Genomic DNA, 24,947 nt, shown 5'->3' with positions numbered 1-24,947 from the left:
TCATACCTGAAAGTCTTTAGGAATTGGTCCATAGGGAAAGCTAATGTTGAGCTTTTGGACATCATCTCTCCTCCTTACGTCCGTCCAGGGGTTGTAGGCCACAGGTGGTAGAAGTGTAGGGACATTGGGATCAGGGGCCAGAGTCATTTGGTCTATGGGATATAGACTCAGGTATTCCTGTAGTGTATAACCAACAGGTTTCCAAAGTGTGCTAAATAAAATCAGGTACACATACTATACGATATAAGTAAACAGTGGATTTGCATTATGACAGCCAACTATTACCTCCACAAAGGAGGTAGCCTAATGTGTTTGGTTTGGGTTGTTTGTTTGTTTGTCTGTCTTCCATCAAGATTATGGAAAAACTGCTGGTCTGATTGTGGTGAAAAGATGTAGCATCCCAGTTGATACTGGATGTAAATATGACATCAGAAGATGTTGGACTCTTATGGCAAACAGATGTTAAATTTTAGCTGGGATAAAAATCAGGTTGATGATATGTTAAAAGTCTAACAACATTAGAATTTCATGTCGTGTGGATGCCAAATTTTGGACATTTGGCAGACGTTGGGTTTTGTTCTCCATACTTTAGGACTAAATGTTGTTGTACTAGTACAGATGATGTTGGCATGAGACGTTAAGTAGATGTTGGATTTTTGTTACTTAACATCACAACTTAAACTCAACAAAATATCAGCATCATGTGTTGTCAGTATTCTACCTCAACCCGATGTTAGTATTGGACATCCAGACATTGAGTTTTGGTAACCTGACACAACCTAAATTCAATCAAATATCAACGTCTAACGACCTTAGTGGCCTGTTGGGATGGGCCAAGGATGAACCCATTACATTTTGGAGTGGATCCGAATCAATTATTTTTCATTTTTGTTAGCACTGTGAGATGGGGCATTTGCCCTTGGTGTTGGTCTGTGTTCTCCAAGTGCCCTTCTAGTTGTACTGCTTTTCCAAACTAAGGAACAACGCAAAAAAATCCTTCTTCTAGCAGCCTGAAGATTTGGAAAATGTGCCTATGCTTTTACTATGTCACACCTCCACTACTGTGATGCCATGTTCGCTGAAAACAAAAAGGTGATGGAGCTTTTGCCGTTGTTGCTCTTTAACTCTGAAACAGCCTACTGCCCGAGGTCAAACCAGTCACACCTGCAGAAAGCATCAAAAATAAGTTTGTTTACCTGCATTTTCCCATCATAACTCGTGGTTATTACATTGAAAGTACAAAATTACTTACCATTTAAATTAAAAAAAGTATTTATGGTATTGCTTTAAAACAAGGTTTGAAGGAGAGGGAATGTAGGAATCCCATGTTATTATCTTATTATTACAGAGGATGGCTTCTAAAATGTATTTGTCATTACAGTAGAACAACTCTGATATTATTTCATTAATATTGTGAAATCACTTACATTACTTTATATTAAAGGGTTGGTTCAGATTTTTTTTAAGTGGGGTTGTATGAGGTTCTTATCCGTAGTCAGTGTATTACGCCCAGCTGATGGCAGTCAACACGCCTGATGGCAGTCAGCACGCCCCCAGTTTGGAGAAGCAGACAGGAGTACCGCCACAGTACCTAAGCAATGTATAGCAATGTGTAGCTAAGCACAGGAGATGCTGGACTACTGCTGCCTTGCTCAGTCAATTAGTTTGTGTTATTGTGTGACTTTGGTGTTTTAAAGAGTTCGTTTGGAATCACCAAAGTCACACAATTAATCTATCGAGACAGTGGTAGACCAGCAACTTCCATTTTCTGTGACGTAAAATTAGTGTTTATGTCAAAGGACTTTGGTGGTTTTGAAGAAAGCAGGATCGACATTACAGCTTGAGTTCGGCATCAGAAAGGGCTTTTTGACAACAAAGTAAAGCAGTGAAAATATTGTAAATATAGCATACACAGTAACAGGCAACAGATAGCATGTTTTCCTAAATATATCATCATGAAAATAATGTAGGTTGCACAGGGTAGTGGCCACAGTAAAATCAGACTATCAGTGTTTACATAGGTTACTTAGTGGCTTTGCAATCTTTGCAATAAGCTTCTGTCACCGGTGCCGAAATTTCACGGAAAAAATCTGCTTTACGGCAGGAAACGCATCATGTATTGCGAAATTGGTCAGTCAGCCAATCAGGGACTGGAGCTGGTCCTTATGAGGAACTGACCGGGGCATGAGATAGTTGAGTCACGAACACAATGGCAGATGAACAAAGTTTGGAGACAAGTGAAAAACGGCGTAGCAAAAGAAAACAAGCTCCTCTGTCTGATGAGGCAAAGAAGAGCACAAAGGAGGCTGATAAAAGAAGAGGAAAAACAAGTGTAAACCTCAGTCAGGCTTTCAAGAGATGAAGGGAACTCCGTGACCAAAGAGGCTTCAAAACCGATGTCCAGCTAGCTTTCTTTCTAATGGATCAGTAAGTAACACGGCTAAATGTTAGCTAGACGAGAGAGGGCTGAACTGTACTGGCTGCTAGTTAATTCCTCGCTGGCCAGCATCGCAAATCGCCGCAACCAGGGACCGGGTAGCGAGCGTTGGTCAGCTGACATCCTCGTTGCCATTCTACGGCAGCCCTCTGACAGTGATACCCCCCTCCCTTCCTTCTGTTCTCTTCTCACGGAGGCAGCTATCGACGGACATCGCCCAGCTAAGTTACGCCCAGCTAAGTGAACACTGGACTTTGTTTCCCATTCAATTTGAGCTCCAACCGGCCACACGTTTCCATACGGTACGGTTTATTCTAGAATCAGGACTGTTTACATGCACATTGGTATAATTCCACTGTGTCTACTGTTATTTGAACTGATACTGTACATATTGGTATAATTTACTGTGAGTCGTTGGTACTGGTACTGTGCATTCTGGTATAATTATATGCATTACTATTTGGTTTTTCTTCAGATAAATCTGATCATTTTTCCTCGGTGTCTTTACTCATTTATTTAGTATAGTGTCCACACACCTTCTCATTCTACATATACATAGAGGTATACTGGTGGCTTTACAGCCTACATTTTATTGATTATCTCTGATCCCCACCGTCAATTTGGTTGTTGCGACAGTGCGACGCAACACCACTGACTTGGTGGCGCCAAGCTAAAAAAAACAACAAATCCTATCTGTTGCCTCTTTAAGGTAATATTGATTTTTCAGGTGGCTAAATGATCTTTTACTGATGCCCCCGACAACAGCTGTACATTGCTTAGCTTCTGCGACAGTACTCCTGCCTGCTACCCAAACTGAATGCTGGCTGACCGCCACCTACTATAGGTAATACACTGGCTACAGATAAAAACCTAATACAACTTCACTTCAAAAACACCAAACTAACCCTTAATGTTAATGACTGGTATAACTTCTAATTACCAAGAGGTAACATGAATCAGCACCAACCTGGTGCTCTTTTTTGAGATAAATTACAAACATTGTGATTATTGCTAATGTGCAGTATACAAAAATCCTTATGATCATCAACATGTGGGAAGTTACAGATTTGTCAAAGGAAACAGACTCCTCTCACTCTTGAGTATTCCAGGTGTTCCCACGTCTTTAGCTTCACTGACTTTAATCATTCCAGAAATTGTCGAGTTTGCATCGGTTTTTAATCTGGCTGAGATGGCTGTGTGTGTCTCGGCAATATGGGGCAAATCACATGTAGCATTACATGCTGACAGACAGAGCTGGCTTGACCTTTTCTACTCTTTTCCCCCCAATCTTTCAACTTTCACTTTGTGGGAAAACCTCTGTGGCATGCTGACATTCGTCTCCATTCAGTCTGTCTCGGCTCTCATTGAACTTCCACTTCATCACGCTCTCTTCCTCCTTCATGCTGAATTGCATCCCCCATATATCTAGATCAGTTCTAATCAAATTCACTTCACATACAGTATGTATCTCTCATTCTAGCTTTCAGAGATTCCTTTTCTTCATTCTATTTTCTGGTTTTTACACATGTAGCCCCACATCAAAACTTACTTTGCTTCTCAAAAACATTGTAATTCTAAAAAATAAAAAATGCAATATTTATCTACTGGCTCATATGGCATTGACTTCTCTGTGAACTTGTTTGTGTTTGTTCCCAAAGTCAATGGGGGACTGGAGACTAAGTGAGTTGGATACTGCATCCCAGTGAGTGAATGACTGACTTCATGAATGAGCATGGCAGAAATTCCACCAGAAGAATAGCTGCATCCAGATAAGTACAGCCAAACAGAGTTATGGTGTTTGCAGACTTGTGGTGGTGAATCCATGGGTTTGCGATAGAGCTAGACTGGCAGGTCAGCAGATATCAGCTAAATGCCAAAGATATGGTTATGGTAATCTAGAAACAGTGTGTCAGTTCCATAATTCGTCCACAAGACAGTGACAGTTTTTTTGTAAAATGTCCGGCTAAACACATATTGATTAAAAAAATAATCATAATAACTTAAGGAAACGTTAATGAAGATGTCTGAGTGTGTTACGTGCTTAAAGAAAAAAAAGAATACCAGAAAAACAACGTCAGATTTTTCTAATTCCAATATCAATATCAGTATCAGCTTCAAAATTCCAGTAGTGTCTGGCTGTATAGTCCACAACTCGGTTCACAAGGGTGCTTCACAGCATTACCAAGTATTGTAGCTCCCATAAGATGTTCATGACCACCGGTGCTAGTCAACAGCTTATTCACAGTAATTAAGTAAAGTTTATCCAGCCAGTGTCAGAGTCAGTTACACATACCAGCAAACCAGCATGTTAACCCATCTATAGCATGTGATCATGTGACAGGAGAATAATTTGCCATGCATTGCTCTTTTTCACTGCACAGTAAAGAGCTGTGTCAATGAACAAATGACACCATTGACCATCGTGGTTTCAAAACTGTGGCTCAGATACAGAGATCATGCATCTTCCCAGCCGCTTCAAAAGTGGCATTAACAAATGAGCTTCTTCTAGCATGTGAGAAAATCACATCAAGTTTTGTTCCCAGCAACTAAACATAATCAAGACAAAAATTACACATCAATAGCAACATGTGCTGGAACTGCGAGGGTCATAAGGACAGAGTGATGTCGTATGCTGTAAAGCCCTGTGAGGCAATTTGTGATATTGGGCTTTATAAATAAAATTGAATTGAATTGAAGTATGGTCAAAAGTATTGTAGCTGTATGTTTATTTAAATATTTGTACCCTCATTTTGTACAACTAAATTATCTTCTCAACCTCAATCCTCAGGACCTAGGTTAGCTACATAGCTAACTATCCTACCATTACAATGCAACCATGCGTAGACCCTCCGCACGTAGCCTATGCACGTCGCCCACGCCGTTGTGAGCATTTTTACTTCTGCGGTAGGGCTGGGTGGTATGACCTAAAATTTATATCACGGTATAAATCGAATCCCTTCACGGTAACAGTATATATCGCGGTATAAATTTAAGTGTAAAAGTTATAATAGAAGTGTTTCTGAATGGGTTTTGTAGTCCCTTAGCAAAGCTAAGCTAAAAAATAACAACAACAACAACAACAACAACAACAACAACAACAGCAGCAGCAAAGATAGAATGTATTTTTTAGAGCATTTATTGTGCAGAATGCAGATCTCAAAACTCAAAATTAAAACCCAGTACTCTATGGTGCAAAATGTTCCCTGGGATCTATATCAAAAGGTAATTTCCTTCTTTTAGCAAAATCCTAAATGACTGAGTTGTGTTTTTTCCACCTGGACCTTTATGCTCTGCCATTTCTCCTCTAATCATCACGCTGTAACCTGTGACAGGCTGCTATGATACCACAACTATCACACATTCACATGTGGAGATTTTTGTGGAGCCCCTAGCGTCACATAGGTTTACATTACCAAAGGTTTATGACAAACTCTCTTGCCGAAAACCAACTCCTGTGTGCGCATGGTGAGAGGGGAGAGGGAGAGACGCTGTGCTGCTGCCAGAGGAGACACTGAATGAGTTCCCTCTGAGCGGTAAGTCGCTAAAAGAGTCTGAGAAGTCCGGGGCTGTTCATAAAACATTAACTCACTCACTCACAAGTTCTCCAGCAACACATGTTGCACATGCTACACTAAATCACGGACGTGAACCAGCTCCTCTTGCTCCGCTGTCTCTGTGCTCGCAGCCATTTTCACACTGAGGCAGGTGCGATGACGTCATCGACGATAAGACGGTAGAGCGCAAATCTCTACCGTGGGCCAAATGTATATCATTTCTACCGTGCACCGCATATACCGTGCAGCCCTATTCTGTGGTGGTGCGTCTGTGTCACTCTGCGGTTACACCTCCAAAACACTAGTCGGCGACGGAGGTTTCTGTGAAGCGGTGTAAAGTTTAGTTGATTAAAAACACACCCAAAACACACATTAAACATGTCTTAATAGTGATGATTTCAAACACAGGTACTAGGGATGCACCGAAATGAAAATTTGTGGCCGAAGCCGAAGCCGAATAATATTAAACGCTTGGCCGAATACCAAGTAACGAATACCGAATATCAGTCAGTATGTTTACATGCACAGTTTAATTCCACTTTTAATCGGAATGAAAGGCCATTCCGATTAAAAGTGGTCATGTAAACGGTCATTCCGATTGAAAATTAAATCCGAATTAAAGAATTTTGTGTGCATGTATACACTCATTCCTCTTTAAATTCATTCCGGTCTTTCTGCGCATGCTCGTTTCCTTGCCCTTCTGGCGCGATGACGTATATAGCGCGCATAGCAACGGGCTGCATAGCGACAGGCTGAGATAGAGGAGTCGGACTTGTTGCAATCACCGGTTTCCATTCGCCACAGCACGGTCTTCTATCTCCCTTCTTTGACCTTCTACCTCCCTTCTCCTCCTCAACAGACGAAGCATTAGCAGAACAAGGTTGTTGTTGTTGTACTGCTGCTTCAAGAATATAAGCAAAACAAGCCCGAAAAACGCACTAAGAACAGCATCGTCAAGCATCTTGTTATCCGGAGCGAGGACTATACAGTGTTTTCTTCCGGTAAACGTAAACATGTAACATCCGCCCCGCCCCCTATCCAATCAGAAACCTTCCCTGCCCCAAACCTTGCGCAGACCTGAATAAAGGCGATTGAACTGATCTCCCATGTAAACCCTCATTCGGAATGAATATTTCCCATGTAAACTACCTGGAAAGACTTTAATTCTGAATGATTTCATTCAGATTTATTTCATTCCGAATGAGAAGCTATCATGTAACCGTAGCCACTGTTTAGTTGTTCATTAGTTTTTGCAGATGAACCCCCTCCAGATTAGTGTTGTCACGGTACCAAAATTGGATCCCACTGTACGATACCAATGAAAATATCATGGTTCTGAGTAGTATCACGATACCACAGCGAAAATGAGGCAGATGTGCCTTTTGTCATTTATAAAAAGATAAATCACTTTTCTATAATACATCAATGATATTTCAATGGAATAAATTACTTACTGACTTATTCATACTTCAAAAACAGCATCAATGAGTGATGAACATAGGGGGGATCAAAATAAAAATAAATAAATCAAATAAGAATCAACCAGCCACCCTCCTCCCCTGACAAGTAAAGAACAGTCCCTAAAGTGCGGTGAGGTTTGTGGGCCGTGAACGGCTCGTTTCTCCTCTGACACGTCACATACCTGTGTTCGGCTGGCTCGGCTGTTCAGGTACTTCTGGGTAGTCGTGACGCCAAGAAGAGGATATTATTGGAGCCGACTTATCCGTCGCCGGTAAGCCGATGGCCGCCGTATTTGACAGGAATACATCACTGTCTGTGTCTGTGACCCCCGTTCAACCCACAATTGGTGGGATTCGCCTTTCGTTTCTGCTGGTGGTGGAAATCTGTAGGCTGTTCGCACAGCGTGCTGAATGATTTAAGCCTATTTTGCTCGCTCAAAACTATTTTTAGTCGCAAATGTGAGTGTTGTGACGGGCGGATCGCCACACTGCTGACAGGTACACAACTCGCAGCATTCACAGACAGACACTCACTTGTGTTAATGGACACATTTTCCCCACAAATACAACATGCTAACGTTATTAGCACAAACCCATGGCATTTTACGTTGTATTGATTAGCCTAGTGGCTGGCGATCTTTTCCTCTTCTCATATAAAGCCAGGGACATCAGCAACATTTAACAAAGGTAAAGGCACACAGTTTGGTTCCATTACAGCTCACAACATTCACCGACAAAACAACTGTCATACTAATCACGTTTTCCAAACAAATACAAAATGCTAATATTATTAGCGCCAGCCTATGCCTTTTTACATTGTATAAATTAGCCTAGCGACGAGCGGAGATTTCCTCTTCTCATATGAAACCTGGATAAATCCCCAAGTATAAATCCCTGAAGGATAAAACACACACAAGACTTAAAATGCTATTTTAGTGGAGGCTTTACCATAAAATAAAATAAATATATAAATCACAATTTATAGTTTCTTATCTGTGAAATAAGAGTAAATAAAAGCTTTGTCTCCACTGAGGGAAACGGTTTCAGTATTACAGAAACAGACAGGAGGTCTGCGTCAGTTAGGTTTTTTGTACGCGCAAAGTTTGTTGTCACACGTAATACAGGGGTGAAAGTAGCCCAGCTGAGAGGCCAAGGCTATTTATACTGGGGTGCAAATAGTCACTCCGGAAAAGATTTCACATGAATACATTCAAATGTGTGAATGGGTAAAAATGTTTTGATCAAATGAATTCAAATGTTTAAATGTGTAAAAAAAATATCTGAACAAATAGATGTAATTTTTGAATCCATGAGATCTGTAGTTGTGCATGACATTTTGTGAACAAATAAAAAAATAATTGCAAATATTTTTCCAATGTGTAAGTGCATGAAGAAAATTTGAACAAAGGTTTGCAGTTACAAATCAAATGTTTGTTCGCATATTTTAATGTATTCATACAAAATGTTTTCTCACATTCATATATGGTGATACACAGCTACAATACTTAAACTTATTTTGTTTCAGCAGAAGTGGTTTATTATAGGAGGGCTCAAATTAATTCAATTATTATATATACACACATATATACATAATTCTTATGTAACTTTTTACCATTATTAATCTCTTTTTTTGCCAATGGTTGAACAGGTTGTCATATAAAAAATAACAGACTTCCCCCATCTTTCTCGGTGGCCTACAACAGCCTTTGGACTCACCTCTTTGCAGGGCTCTGGACTGCGACCAAAATGGTCGCATATGCAACCATTTTTTGTGAGTGCGCAAGTTAAAATTTCATGTGGTCGCACTGAAATGCACATCAGCAGGTCCACCATACATTCATCAGGTGTATGAAATATCAGTATCATTACTGCTTTGCATTTTTATAAACAATGATTATCTGCTCATCCATCTTGTCACGTATGTCATGATGTATGTTTTATACACAGAGCTAACAAAATAGTAGTGGGAGGCCTCTTATAGTATGTATCTGACAGACCAATTGGATCTAAGATTGTTGAGTCTGCATATTATGGGATGTTTCAGGCAATAAGGTTAAGCGGCGAGTAAAATATAGCAGCCACATGTTCGTCACACAGTAATGTCTCACACAGTATTATTTTTGTGTAAAGCAAACACTAAAGTTACATCCAGTAACAAACAGCTGAACGTTACCAGTGAAAACACTGGGTGTTTTTGCAACTCAAGTGTAGAGGATTGTGATGCTTATTAAGTTACAACTTTAGTAATATCTGCTGCCTTGCGTCAGACACAAAGCACTGCTCACTCACCGGAGCAGCTGCTCTAGTCTCTTGACCCGTCCGTGGCATGGCAGCCTTCAGTGTTAACAGGCTATTTACTTATGTGTAACCTGCCAGTGGAAAAGTAAGAGAAGTGGAGCCCAATATCCCAGGGAAATCAAAGGTTGTCATGTTATGTGTGTTCCCGAGTGCTTTCCCCTCTTCAGCTCTGCTACAGCAGTGTGCAGCAGTAGCTAACGTTAGCAAGCTAATTAGCTAATTCTTGTCACATTTGTGGTCTGATAAAGTTAATCCATCAAATTCAGTGCCCCATGTCATAAAATCAGCATTGAAGTGTGAAATATTTTGTGATATCGTGGTTTGAGCAGGCTAATGGTAACTAATGTTAACTTGCTTGCTAACACGAACAAATTGCTATCTAGCTAACGTAGCAAAATACTGTCTTGAGTGATTAATGCCATTTAATTAATCCAGACTCCAGGCTTGATCTGGCTGGCAAATTGGCTGTCTTGCCATTTGCAAAAATAATGTCAGTGGATGTTAATGTAAGATGACTAGCTTGCCAAAGTACTTCCCCTGCTAATGTCACACATGATAACAACTTCTGTATTATAACAATCAGTGTTAATTTAGCCAACAATAAATGATGTAACATTACAAAGCGCTTTGTGCTAGCAAAGAGCGATGCAGTGGCAGCCAACAAGCTAACCCCAATCTGAGCTACTGTCAGCCAGCTGGCTGTAACTTAGCTAACATTATGGTACACAGCTCTGCAGGTGGTTGCTTAAATCATCAACTCATAATGTAATTTGCAAACAGTAAGCAACTTAGTATAATGGAGCCAGTGGTCCAAATAAAATATCCACCTTATTCCTAGCCCACATGATGCCTTGCAATGAATTAAAGGTGTGACTTTCGATTTGTGATTTAACTAATTTTCTAACCAATAATGTACATTACATCTCAGAAGCAGGTGTTGATATTAAGACACGTACCTGTGGTATCCTGAAGGGTATATGTGGTTTGTGAAAGCCCACAGCCAAGAAGAAAGGAACATCATTGTTGGCCCGACTCTTCAGTAACCTTACTGCCTCGTCTGTGCTCTCCAGGTCAGGGAGGGTTCCCCCAGGCTGCTCTGTGACGTTCACTGCACACAGTAAGTTGGCGTGGAGTTTACCATCCTCTCCTTTACACATCTGGAAACAAGGTTTTTATACAAATTGTTAAAAGTCACATTTGTGCACAGTTCCTGCTGAGATGTCATTTTTATTGTCAGTTGTCACATGGAAGTTTAAATTGAGTTAACCCAGCTGTGTCTATTAAGATCTATTGAAATCTACATAATTCTTTGAGAACAACTTTCAGATATTTCAGTGCAAATTTTAGACAGAGCAATAACTTGAAAGTTAATCATCACTGTCTAGTACGTTCACTACCACAGCATGCAGAAACAAAGATACTTCAAGCAACAATTTTTTTTAAACTGGTCCGGTACTGAGGGAGACTGCTCCAACCACAGCGGCAACACAGGCTGTAAAGTATTCCCTACAACCAATAGTCTTCCGTCAATTTGCGCCCTCTAAAAGTACTTGTTTTTGCCACTGACTGGCTCAAATTATTATTAGAAGTGTCTGACGACATTTCGGAAAGGATCCTACAGAGAAATTAAACGTCTTTCCATGCCTTTTGCTGCTCTGTTATTGTGACCAAGTATTGCTGAAGGAGAAGTCTCATTCCGAAATCTTGCAAGTGACTTGTGGCAGAAAAAACAACAGTGCAAAGTGGAGAGTTAGAGAGGAGTGCCGGCAAAAGTTTGTTGTGTTGAGAACAGAAAGTGTAAATTAGTGTTATCTAATGATTTTGAATATTTTTGAATATTTAGCTGATTTCAGCAATGTGGAAAAGTCTGTAAAATTTCAGAACGAGACTTCTCCTTGAGTGAGACTTGGTTACACACACTAACAAACACACCGCATCAGCAAAAGGTAAGGAAAACTGTTTTTGATTGTTGGAACAGTGGAAAGATGAATCAAGACAACTTATGAGCGTGTCATTTCATTTCTCGACTTTGGATAAAGTGTTTTATGATGATAAAATTATTGTTTATTCAAATGGAATCTGGTGGGTTTGGTGATAGAGATTTCAGGGCTGATTCTGCTAAAAACGAAAAGGATCTTTCTCTTTAACAAAAGGGTCGACCTCTATGGGATCCTTTCTGTAATGTTTTTAGACAATTATAATAACAATCTGAGCCAGCCAGGGGCTAGTCTCACCACCAGACAATCAGAGATCTCCGCCTTCTGATAGTCTGGGGACACTCCTTTCTAAAGTGTGTTTAACACACCGGCGAAAACGGCCGGCAACAAAGCAACACCTCTTGCATTTTTGAAAAGGACACACCTTCTCGGAAATGTGCGCTCCCCTTTTCTCGTCCGCAAGGAAACAAACACACAGAGAACTTGAAAATGGATGCCGAGAGATTAAACTCCGTTTTATCAAACGTGTGCTCATCCATGAAGAAAGTATTTTTTTCCAGCGAATGTCTTAGTTATAACATGATTGAGCTAACTGGAGTAGTTTCATGTTGTATCCGACAACGGGAGGCTTTTAACAGATGACGTCCTGCTGCTAACTTGGTGTTAGCTGTCCCAGTCAGCTGCAGCCACTGATGCTTTCTAGACATCGTGATTTCCCAAAACTGAATAAATACCACACATAGCAACACAAAACTGCTTTGCTAGCTCAATCATGTTGTAACTAAGATATCCGCTGGAAAAGATATTTTTTTCACGGACCGTTTAACGAGTTATTACCTATTACAGACATCGCTAATGGCTAACAGGGCTAACAGCTAATGGTTAGCCCAGCTAAACGTGCACACAGAAATAGTAATGTTTGTTCAATCATTGTGTTTATAGACTTTACAAACATCGGATTAGTCTAAACGGTGATACAGTGATATATATACACATATATACACATATATATACACATATATACACATATATATATATATATATATATATATATATATATATATATATATATACACATATATATATATATATATATATATATATATATATATATATATATATATATATATATATATATATATATATATATATACACACATATATATATACACATACATATATATATATACACATACATATATATATATATATATATATATGTATATATATGTATATATATGTATATATATGTATATATATATATATATATATATATATATATATGTATATATATGTATATATATGTATATATATATATATATATATATGTATATATATGTATATATATATATATATATATATATATACACATATATATATATATATATATATATACACATATATATATATATATATATATATATATATATATATATACATACATATATATATATATATATATATATATATATATATATATATATATATATATATATATATATATATATATACATACATATATACATATATATATATATATATATATATACATACATATATATATATATATATATATATATATATACATATATATATATATATATATATATATATATATATATATATATATATATATATATATATATACATATATATACATATATATACATATATACATATATATATATATATATATATATATATATATATATATACAGTACAGGCCAAAAGTTTGGACACACCTTCTCATTCAATGCGTTTTCTTTATTTTCATGACTATTTACATTGTAGATTCTCACTGAAGGCATCAAAACTATGAATGAACACATGTGGAGTTATGTACTTAACAAAAAAAGGTGAAATAATTGAAAACATGTTTTATATTCTAGTTTCTTCAAAATAGCCACCCTTTGCTCTGATTACTGCTTTGCACACTCTTGGCATTCTCTCCATGAGCTTCAAGAGGTAGTCACCTGAAATGGTTTCCACTTCACAGGTGTGCCTTATCAGGGTTAATTAGTGGAATTTCTTGCTTTATCAATGGGGTTGGGACCATCAGTTGTGTTGTGCAGAAGTCAGGTTAATACACAGCCGACAGCCCTATTGGACAACTGTTAAAATTCATATTATGGCAAGAACCAATCAGCTAACTAAAGAAAAACAAGTGGCCATCATTACTTTAAGAAATGAAGGTCAGTCAGTCCGGAAAATTGCAAAAACTTTAAATGTGTCCCCAAGTGGAGTCGCAAAAACCATCAAGCGCTACAACGAAACTGGCACACATGAGGACCGACCCAGGAAAGGAAGACCAAGAGTCACCTCTGCTTCTGAGGATAAATTCATCCAAGTCACCAGCCTCAGAAATCGCAAGTTAACAGCAGCTCAGATCAGAGACCAGATGAATGCCACACAGAGTTCTAGCAGCAGACCCATCTCTAGAACAACTGTTAAGAGGAGACTGCGCCAATCAGGCCTTCATGGTCAAATAGCTGCTAGGAAACCACTGCTAAGGAGAGGCAACAAGCAGAAGAGATTTGTTTGGGCCAAGAAACACAAGGAATGGACATTAGACCAGTGGAAATCTGTGCTTTGGTCTGATGAGTCCAAATTTGAGATCTTTGGTTCCAACCGCTGTGTCTTCGTGAGACGCAGAAAAGGTGAACGGATGGATTCCACATGCCTGGTTCCCACTGTGAAGCATGGAGGAGGAGGTGTGATGGTGTGGGGGTGTTTTGCTGGTGACACTGTTGGGGATTTATTCAAAATTGAAGGCACACTGAACCAGCATGGCTACCACAGCATATTGCAGCGACATGCCATCCCATCCGGTTTGCGTTTAGTTGGACGATCATTTATTTTTCAACAGGGCAATGACCCCAAACACACCTCCAGGCTGTGTAAGGGCTATTTGACCAAGAAGGAGAGTGATGGAGTGCTGCGGCAGATGACCTGGCCTCCACAGTCACCGGACCTGAACCCAATCGAGATGGTTTGGGGTGAGCTGGACCGCAGAGTGAAGGCAAAGGGGCCAACAAGTGCTAAACACCTCTGGGAACTCCTTCAAGACTGTTGGAAAACCATTTCAGGTGAATACCTCTTGAAGCTCATCGAGAGAATGCCAAGAGTGTGCAAAGCAGTAATCAGAGCAAAGGGTGGCTATTTTGAAGAAACTAGAATATAAAACATGTTTTCAGTTATTTCACCTTTTTTTGTTAAGTACATAACTCCACATGTGTTCATTCATAGTTTTGATGCCTTCAGTGAGAATCTACAATGTAAATAGTCATGAAAATAAAGAATAAAGAATATATATATATATATATATATATATATATATATATATATATATATATATATATATATATATATAGCTAAAAGCTCTGCTGGTTTTGTTTTCTACCCAAAGTATTTGTAAACAACAAGGCGATTGCCTCTATAGTCCAGCCAGACGGATGAGTCATGGCCTTGTAAAAGATTATGTTTGTTTCTTTTAGTTGGCAAGAATGTGTCGCCGCAAACGCGACAAACATCCACTAACTTTGACGGAGTTTTCTGCGAGCGCGACTTGAGCCATTTTGTACCGCTACACGTGTTTCTAGTCTGACTATGTTTACGAGCACAAGAGTTCAGCGAGCCACCAAAGGACCACCCTGCAGATTTACTATTGGTTCTGCAACGTAGGGAGTTTTTTTAAACTCTGAAATTGTATCCGCCCATCTAAACACAAAATCAGGGAGAAAGTCATCAGTCTTTAGTTAAGCAAAGCATCTAAAGACTGACTTGTGAGTCTAGCCAGGGGCAAAAACAAGCTCTTTTGGGTGACCTTAACTGACAATGCACAATTGCCTATATGATTAGGAAAAAATACCAAAGTTTCCCTTTACAGAGTAGCACTAACTGACTTGTATTTCCACTGTTCTGATAATGAAAAATGACAAACTGTATTGGTTTAAATAAAAGACAGTTGTATTGTTGCATGACAGTTCATCTGCCTGCCACACTACTAAAGATCAGACCAGCTAGAAATACATCAGGCCTCAGATGTGTTCCAAGTCTTTTCAATGTAAGTTATTTCGTTATGTATCTAAGTATGTATTCACATTTTATACGTCTTCTAATATTATTTGTCTTAACTTGTAAATAACACACGCACAGAAAATGAAATTTTAGTTCATGTTTGGTTTTACTTCCTAATGTGCTAAAATATTTTGCATGTACTGTTGCAGTAAGATTTTTAAAGTGTATTTGTTTCCGTGTTTTCCTTTATTTTTGCATTGACAATGGTCTGACTATATGTAAAATAATGTCTGTATTTAAACAGTGCTTTCTCAATACTGTATCTTATTATGGTCATGTCAGAAAAAAGACTGAGTGAGTGGGCAAGAGAGAGAAAGAGAAATTTAGTATGCTGTTTTGACTTTAATGTTTTAGAACTTAATGATGTCATAATGATGATGTCACTCCAACTCCAAAGATTTTGGCTTTATGACATCCTATGCCAACTTTAAAAGTTTTCAAATATAGCCCTGCTGAGATAAACTGTGAGGTACACCAGGAGACTGAATCCACGAGATATCAACTGTACTTGTAACGTGTTTGGAGGTATTTTGCAGCCAAAACATTTTACCTACGCTCAGATTCCTAAAGCGAGTCTAGCATGGAGTCAGTGTCTGCACAATTTCAGGTGCAAAAGCATGACACACTCTGTAGCAAGTCTGCAAGCTACCTTGTAGTGCACTTTAATGGAGAGGGATGTTTTGGCAAAATTGCTAAGTGCATTAATTTAAAAACTCGAGACTACGGCCATCAAGATCCACAAGAAGAGTGATGATAACACCATTCAAATGAAGTTCTGGAAGAACTCAGGGCTCTTGATCCAGAAAAGACAAACCTGGTGAAATTCATTGACAATTTCACGTTCGAAGGCTTGTCTTGCCTAGCCTTCGAGATGCTGGACAGGAGCCTTATGGACTTGGTGAAGCAGAGAAAGGCACCACTGTCTTTAAATGAAATCCGCCCCATCACACCAGCTACTTGTAGCTTTTAAAGCCCTGAAAGATGTCGGCATCATTCACACTGACCTGAAACCTGACAAGGTCATGCTCGTCAACCATCAGGATCAGCCCCTCAAGGTGAAATTAACTGACTGGTTTGGCCCTTCCAGCCTCTGAAACACAGGTTGGGATGCGGTTGCAAGCCCCTGTGTACAGAGCTCCCGAGGTGACCTTGGGGCTCCCAATTACTGAAGCCATCGACCTGTGGGGACTGGGATGTGTCCTCGCATACCTGTATTTTGGCTTCCACCTCTTCACCCTTCCCTCAGTATACAACATAATGCAAGCCATTTGCCATCTGTGCAGTCAGCCAGGAGACCACCGGCTGAATTCTGCGAAATTCACCAGACAGTTTTTACCAGAGAAAAGGGCTTAGCCAAACGAGGTTGGAAACTGATGACACAGGAGGAGTTCGAGGAGGCAAACGGTGTCGAGCCCGAAATGGGACCATGGATTTTTGACTCTGTCAGAAATCTGGAAGAAGCAGTTGAGGACCAGTCAGAGATAATGAACAATGTTGAGTACAGAGACAGGATGGCATTTGTGCACTTCCTGGAAGAGTTTCTCGATGTCGACGCTGAGACAAGAGTCACGCCAGAGGAGGTCCTACAACATTGTTTTGTTACAATGGCTCATCTGGAAGAGGACATGGACACCAGCTCTTATGCAGACACTGCATTCAAGTTGATGACCGTTTGCCCTCTGGATGATTCAGAGGAATGCCCTGAAAGCTGGAGATCTGAAGACACAGACGCAGATCCTCAAACTCCAACTGGCAGGAGTACCGTACAGAGAGAGCCATTTGGCAGCGGCAGTACTGAAGATTCAGTAAATATGAATTCTGTTTATGAGGATGAGGATCCACCACAAAACTTAATGATCCTCCAAGCCCAAATGATGCTCACCTACAGAGGGAGCCATTTTGGACTGTCAATACTGAAGATTCCGGAAGCATGAATTCTATTTATGAGGACAAGGGACTACCAGAGAACTATTTCTATTCTCTGAACCCCTATGACGATAACCTTAAAGAGGATGAGGACCTGGGAGCAAATTACAATAATCAACCAGCTCACAGGAATTACTCACAAAGAGAGCCATTTGAGGGTTTCAGCAATGGGATAGAGCCATACACATCACACTACTGTGATGGAAAGACGCACATTCCTATTTGCTTTCGACTTCCTACCTCCTACAACTCTTCAGTCACTTGAGACCAAAGACTTGGTAGTCAGACACTGCTGAGCTCTGCTGGTGGAGCTTAGCTGGTGCTGGCTCAGCCAATAGAGCTGCAGTCAACGCTAAGATTATTCTGCAGCTACCATCGCACCTGTAACACCTGATCGGGACGATGTCAACATCAGCCATGATAGAGCCGGAGGTTTTCTTTTGCCGAATGAAAGGGGAAGTAATTTCCCTCTTCAGACAGCAAAAGGAATAATCTACATTTATTCTAGAACTTAGACCCCGAGCGAACAATATTCTCTACCATGACTTGTGGGGCAAGGAGGTTCTGGGCCTCTTTCTGAATGGAGTTTGCATGTTCTCCCTGTGCCTCGTGGGTTTGCCCCGGGTGCTCCGGTGTCCTCCCACAATCCAAAAATATGCAGGTGAGGTTAATTGGCAATTCAATTCGGATTTATTTTCTTTGTTAATCAATATGTTACTGTGTTAAATAAAATATCAAAATAAAATATAAATATTTATATATATATAAAGATTTTTTTTTCTGAGAATTTAGGAGAAATAAAGAACGCCTGCAAAGTCTCTTATGAAGCAAGACCAGTAAGAGTGGGCTTCTTTGCTTCTGAAGCTCTGCAGCTAACAGGAGTAAGGCTGATATCATTTGTAACTTGAGCACAGTAGTAGGGTGTAACATGAACACCCAAAGCACTTCAACAATGTCCAGGGCCATGTGTTCTCAACAGGAAAATAATGACTTAACCTGAAGGTTGTACCTGTGTTTTAGTGTGAACATTAAAAAGATCTTTAAGCTGATTTTCAGATGCCCTGTGCTTGATCATATTTGGCAAAATAAAATAATGATTTGGTACAGCGAACGATAATGCTAGTTTGCTAACTAGCTAATTTGCGGTCGTCATTTCCGGTAACTGCACAACGGCCGTGGTTTGAGACAACACTACCCCGTCGAAAATCGCGCACTACGCCAATGAGTACATGGTGCACATAGTATACTACATAGAAGTGTACTAACGGAAGTATGTGATTTGAGACACACCTTAAGTCAGACCTTAATAAACAGACAGATTATTCGAAATTTTTTGCACGTGTTGATACAAGAATATGTAAAGCTTGAAACGTTACCTTGTCATGTGGTAAATCCTCATTTTTTTTATTTTTACTAAAACTCACTTGGGAGCTTCATCCAGTGTGCGGCTTTTTCCTTTTTTTCCATGTTTATACCTTAGCTAGAACCTGGGCCTCTACTACAGGATGTGCACCCTTTTGAAATTTTTCTACTAGAATATCTACCAGTTTTTATCTATTTCTATGGCAAATTATACCATTTCATTCAGTGGTCCCCATTTTGTATGGCAGAGGGGTGAGGAGTCATCTGTCATTACTCCGAGCAACAACTGTTAACATTGTATGTGTGTGAGAGATACTTTTCCCAATTCAGACCTTTTGTTTTTCAAATCTAAATGAAGCTGGGTGGTAGGCAGGGATGGACCAGCTGTAAGGGTAGTCATCACTGTGATTAGAGGCAATACCTAAAGAAAGAAAAAAACAACACAACCATTGTAACTGCTATACAACTGGATAAAGAAAAAAATCCCAAGACGTTTTGAAAGTAAACAAGTGATTCATGCAGATTGGATTCTTCTCATAAAATGCAGCTAAGGCTCATCATTAACTTTAAGATTTTTATTAAAAATGTGTACTATTAATCTTACCCGGATGAAATACTTTGCCCACAGACATGGTAAAGTATCCATTAGATTTAAAGTGCTGTGGCAGGGTCGTGTAGTTTCCAGAATGCGTTCTCCAATAGGAATTGAAGTCATAGAGCCTGGTCGTGTCTGGTCTCCGACTAGTTAACATGGATGTTCGGCTGGGAGCACACACAGCTTGCTGAGCAAGGAAAAACACAAATTTTAAGCAGCCCTCCTCCAGTCAGTTTTACTTCCTGTTTAACGGTTAGTTAACAATCTTTCTTAACAGAGAATGGGGATGTGTCTGACAGTCGGACGTGTTAGTGGTAAACGACTGAAACAAGATTGCAGCTCCAGTTTGGAAAACAGCAATATGGCACTTACTTTGATGAATTTACTGTTTACCAGAGACAACAACTGACACAACAAACCAACTTTCTCTCTTTCACTCGCGCTCTTCTTTACAGTCTCCTCCTGCCGCAGCTTTCAGCTGTGTAGTGAGGAGAGACAGTTTGGCTGGTGCTGCACCGGGGAGCCTCACAGCTGCACGCTGGACACAGTCCAGCAAAGGAAAGACAGATATGTTGCCATGGTCTGCTCTCTGAAATGCTGTTATGGGGCATTTCGGAGGGGCACCATCTACTAGCATCAGCTGCTCTCACCTCAGCTCAGCACCAACACTGCCCCAGACAGCACTGTGACTCTTTATTTCTCTAACAGGATGTTACATCTTTTTGACTGAAAGTTGTGCACTTCCCAGTGTCCAAACCTGTTGGTGGCCAATGCTGGTGTACAATGTCCGAAACTGCATTTTAGACAGACCTCAGTAAAATGTCTATCCATCCTGCAGTGCACTGTGGCCAAGAGACTATAAAGAAGAGTGCAAATGAGAGACACCACAGAAATATGTGTTGTGCTATTTTTGCCAGTGGAATTTAGTGTAATTTTCTGTGTTGACTGCAGTCGTTCACTACACATAGGCTACAGATACCATTATGAAATTAAACAACACATAAAACTAAGGTGGAGGGCCACTACACAAAGAGGTATAAATAAGGCTATGGTGGTACAATTATGGTAAAATACAAGTTGATTAGCCAGCTTACTATGATGTTTATGGTATTTATGACAATACACCTGTACAAGCTTGGAGAATGACATATGACTTGCAGATTACTATAGTCATACGCCATCTTACAGATTTAGTAACAATATCCTTTTTTTCTTTTTTTTTTTACTTTGAGCACAAAATTAGTTGTCAAAAAATATTTGGTGAACTGTGTGGCCGATCAATGTTGTCAGGACATGCCTAAGAAAACTACACTGAACAAAAACAAACTCAACACTCTTGTTTTTGCTCCCATTTTTCATGAGCTGAACTCAAAGATCTAAAACATTTTCTATACACACACAAAAGACCATTTCTCACAAATATTGTTCACAAATCTGTCTAAATTTGTGTTAGTGAGCACTTCTCCTTTGTCGAGATAATCCATCCTACCTCACAGGTGTGGCATATCAAGATGCTGATTAGACAGCATGAATATTGCACAGGTGTGCCTTAGGCTGGCCACAATAAAAGGCCACTCTGAAATGTGCAGTTTTGCTTTATTGGGGGGGTCTGGGGGGGGGGGTCAGAAAACCAGTCAGTATCTGGTGTGACCACCATTTGCCTCACGCAATGCAACACACCTCCTTCGCATAGAGTTGATCGGGTTGTTGATTGTGGCCTGTGGAATGTTGGTCCACTCCTCTTCAATGGCTGTGCGAAGTAGCTGGATATTGGCAGGAACTGGAACACGCTGTCGTATACGCCGATCCAGAGCATCCCAAACATGCTCAATGGGTGACATGTCCGGTGAGTATGCTGGCCATGCAAGAACTGGATGTTTTCAGCTTCCAGGAATTGTGTACAGATCCTTGCAACATGGGCCCGTGCATTATCATGCTGCAATATGAGGTGATGGTCGTGGATGAATGGCACAACAATGGGCCTCAGGATCTCATCACGGTATCTCTGTGCATTCAAAATGCCATCAATAAAATGCACCTGTGTTCGCTGTCCATAACATACGCCTGCCCATACCATAACCCCACCGCCACCATGGGCCACTCGATCCACAACGTTGACATCAGCAAACCGCTCACCCACACGACGCCACACGCTGTCTGCCATCTGCCCTGAGCAGTGAAAACCGGGATTCATCCGTGAAGAGAACACCTCTCCAACGTGCCAGACGCCATCGAATGTGAGCATTTGCCCACTCAAGTCGGTTACGACAACGAACTGCAGTCAGGTCGAGACCCCGATGAGGACGACGAGCATGCAGATGAGCTTCCCTGAGACGGTTTCTGACAGTTTGTGCAGAAATTCTTTGGTTATGCAAGCCGATTGTTGCAGCAGCTGTCGGGGTGGCTGGTCTCAGACGATGTTGGAGGTGAACATGCTGGATGTGGAGGTCAATTTTTCGAATAATGTCAAATAAAGGGGGGGAAATAAGACGGCGAATAGTAATAGTCGCATTAAAAAAATCGATTTTTCAAAAATAAAACGACTATTCGAAATTCGAAAATCGTGACCCATCCCTAGTGCTCATTAACACAGATTTAGACAGATTTGTGAACAATATTTGAGGGAAATGGTCTTTTGTGTGTATAGAAAATGTTTTAGATCTTTGAGTTCAGCTCATGAAAAATGGGAGCAAAAACAAAAGTGTTGCGTTTATATTTTTGTTCAGTGTATGAAATATAAACATGCCAAAGTACACTGGAGGGGGACTTGAAGATTATATTTCATACAATAAACATACACACCACCAACTGACCTGTGCATATGTATTAAGAAAAACTTGGCTTTTGGATGCCAGTTGATCAATGTTTGGCGATTTTACCACAGAGTCCCCATAACAGCCTAATGACGTCCGCAGATCATCTGCCATGATGAAAAGGACATTTCTCCTCCCTGAAAGCAAAAATACACCACAGTTTATTTATGTTTCTTAAAAATGAGCATATGAAGTGACGAGTTCAGTCGTAGTGTACAGATTTCTGCTGAGGAAAGCTTCCTATCAAGTAGGGGTAAAATGATAGTAAATTAAAAAGTAGGTGCTGACTAACAAGTAAATATAATAAAAAGGACAATGTGATTCAATGAAAGTCCTTCGTGACACTGGAAAACATGTTGCACAGACAATAGCTGAACAGAACCCAGCAGGTTTCACTTCAAACAATATCAAACTTAGGAAGTTTAAATACAAGTAAATCTTACAAGGCACCATTCTATGCGTGAATTAAATTAAACAATGTCAGCTCACTCGTACTGCAGCCACTAAGTAACTATAACAGGCACTCATTAATCGCTAATGTGAGCTAGTTACTGAGATTTACTCCTCAGATAAGAGGAAACCACTTAAATAGTCTACGAGCCAAAAGCCAACCTGTGTCTTTATCATAAAGCTCATGAAACTTTCAAATATGATGACATTTTCAAGAGGTTTGCTCGCTTCCATTCAGCATTTGCTCGGTACAAACTCTACCTCTCCTTGCCCCAGCAGCAGGAGCCAGTGCGTGAAGACCCAGGAGGAGAAGCCATACTCGGACACACATGAACATCTTGGTTAGGCAGGGGAAAATAACGACAAGTGTCCCTCAGATAAAGTTTACTTCAAAGTTAATCACGCATCTCCTCTGTGGTTTCAGCCGTCCTCCAGCAAGCGGATATCTAAACAAACGAGCGTGTCGTCGTCTTTAAATAACTTCCTGATTATCGCGTTGCCCGATTGAAATGTTCTTATTGGTGCACTCAGCAGCCAGCTCGCCCCGAAACACTAATCAGATTAGTTAAATGACGTGTCAATCATTTTACCGCTCGTATGTTTTTGTTTTTTGTTAACTTCACGCTACCATAGCTGAGAAATGCAGATGAAGAGAGGTCTCACTCTGCACCAATTTAAACAAGATGAATCCTAGTTGAATTTATGGAGGGTTTTGAGGGCTTATACTTACATAGTTATATAATCAAATCCTCAAATAAATTAATAAATACATACTCATCTAATTATGCTTTGATAAATGCATAAATAAAAGATATATAATAAAATCCTTGAGCAAATTAATAGAAACAATATGTAATTCAATTCTTAATTTTTACCATAAATAAACCACAAATCAAATTAGACCTTACATCTAGAAATGTTAAATTTGTGTATTTATTTATGTATTTATTTATTTATTATTATTTCTATGATTATTTATACATTTGTATATTAAAAAATTTACGTATTTATATATTTACACATTTATTTATCTATCTATAATCTATTTATCTATTTATATATGCTTTCATTTATCAATAGCGTTATGAAGGTAAAGTCGTAACTAAATATATATGAACTAGTCCATACCCACTGGTAGCTTTGTCACCTTCTACCTATGCCAATCCTCAATGCCTATGTGCAGTTTCACATAGATTGACCACGTCAGTGAGTAGAAAAACGTGGGACAGACAGAATGACTGACTGACAGAATGACACACTGACAGTTTCCGTGATTATGTACAGCATACCATACCATGACTTAGTCATACCAAAAATTATAAAAAAAAAATCAACATTCGGCCACAGGTGGAGCCACAGCGATCGGTCGCATTTTAGCCATTTTTATGTGTGGTCATATGCCTTCAAAGTTGCGTGGTGATCGGTGAAACCCTTGAGATGTTATACACCTTTATGTGATGAGCCACGCCCTCCGCAATATTCATTGCCTTATAGAAGCTCAGGTTTAGTAAGTTTTCCAACTTTTGCCAAGATGGAACTTTAGATATTGGTCCCTAGATTATGTTCACCGAGTTTCATGCAGATCGGTCAAACTTCCTAGGAAGAGATCGATTTGAAGTGTTTTTCAAATAATTTAAAATGGCGGAAAATCTATAAACCAGAAGTTATGGGTTCTTGGGGCAAATTTGTTCCTCATGAGGAGAGGCATCTCTGTGCAAAGTTTCATGTCTCTACGACATACGGGGCATGAGATATGCCCATTCAAAGTTTGCAATTTCAATCGCTTGCTATAGCGCCCCCCTTTGGCTAATTGATCTAATATTGCTTCATTCGCATCCTCCATGACCCTCTACCACTGTGCCAAATTTCACATGCATTGACCAAGTCAGTGAGGAGAAAAACGTGGAACAGAGACACAGAGTTTTCGTCATTATATAGTAAGATACAGTCAAGTCCGAAATTATTCATACACCTTGCAAATTTTGACTTAAAGTTACTTTTATTCAACCAGCAAGTTTTTTCTTGATTGGAAATGACA

General features: G+C 39.7%; 1 protein-coding gene across 1 annotated transcript in view; it reads right to left on the bottom strand.

The window, feature by feature from the left end:
* Positions 1–23,395, bottom strand: part of ids (iduronate 2-sulfatase) — a 32,894-nt gene extending 9,499 nt beyond the window's left edge. Inside the window, exons 1-6 of the mRNA XM_033632716.2 lie at positions 23,171–23,395; positions 22,460–22,596; positions 19,656–19,833; positions 19,384–19,472; positions 10,706–10,906; positions 7–177 (exon numbers count right to left, since the gene is read on the bottom strand). Of these exons, the coding sequence (XP_033488607.1) occupies positions 7–177; positions 10,706–10,906; positions 19,384–19,472; positions 19,656–19,833; positions 22,460–22,596; positions 23,171–23,246 (852 nt within the window). The 5' untranslated portion in view covers positions 23,247–23,395. The remainder of the gene's footprint in view (positions 1–6; positions 178–10,705; positions 10,907–19,383; positions 19,473–19,655; positions 19,834–22,459; positions 22,597–23,170) is intronic.
* Between the last annotated feature and the right edge of the window lie 1,552 nt (positions 23,396–24,947).

Source organism: Epinephelus lanceolatus, chromosome 7, assembly GCF_041903045.1.
Source record: "Epinephelus lanceolatus isolate andai-2023 chromosome 7, ASM4190304v1, whole genome shotgun sequence".
NCBI classification, from domain to species: Eukaryota; Metazoa; Chordata; class Actinopteri; order Perciformes; family Serranidae; genus Epinephelus; species Epinephelus lanceolatus.
This window is presented reverse-complemented; position numbering and strand designations above follow the sequence as displayed.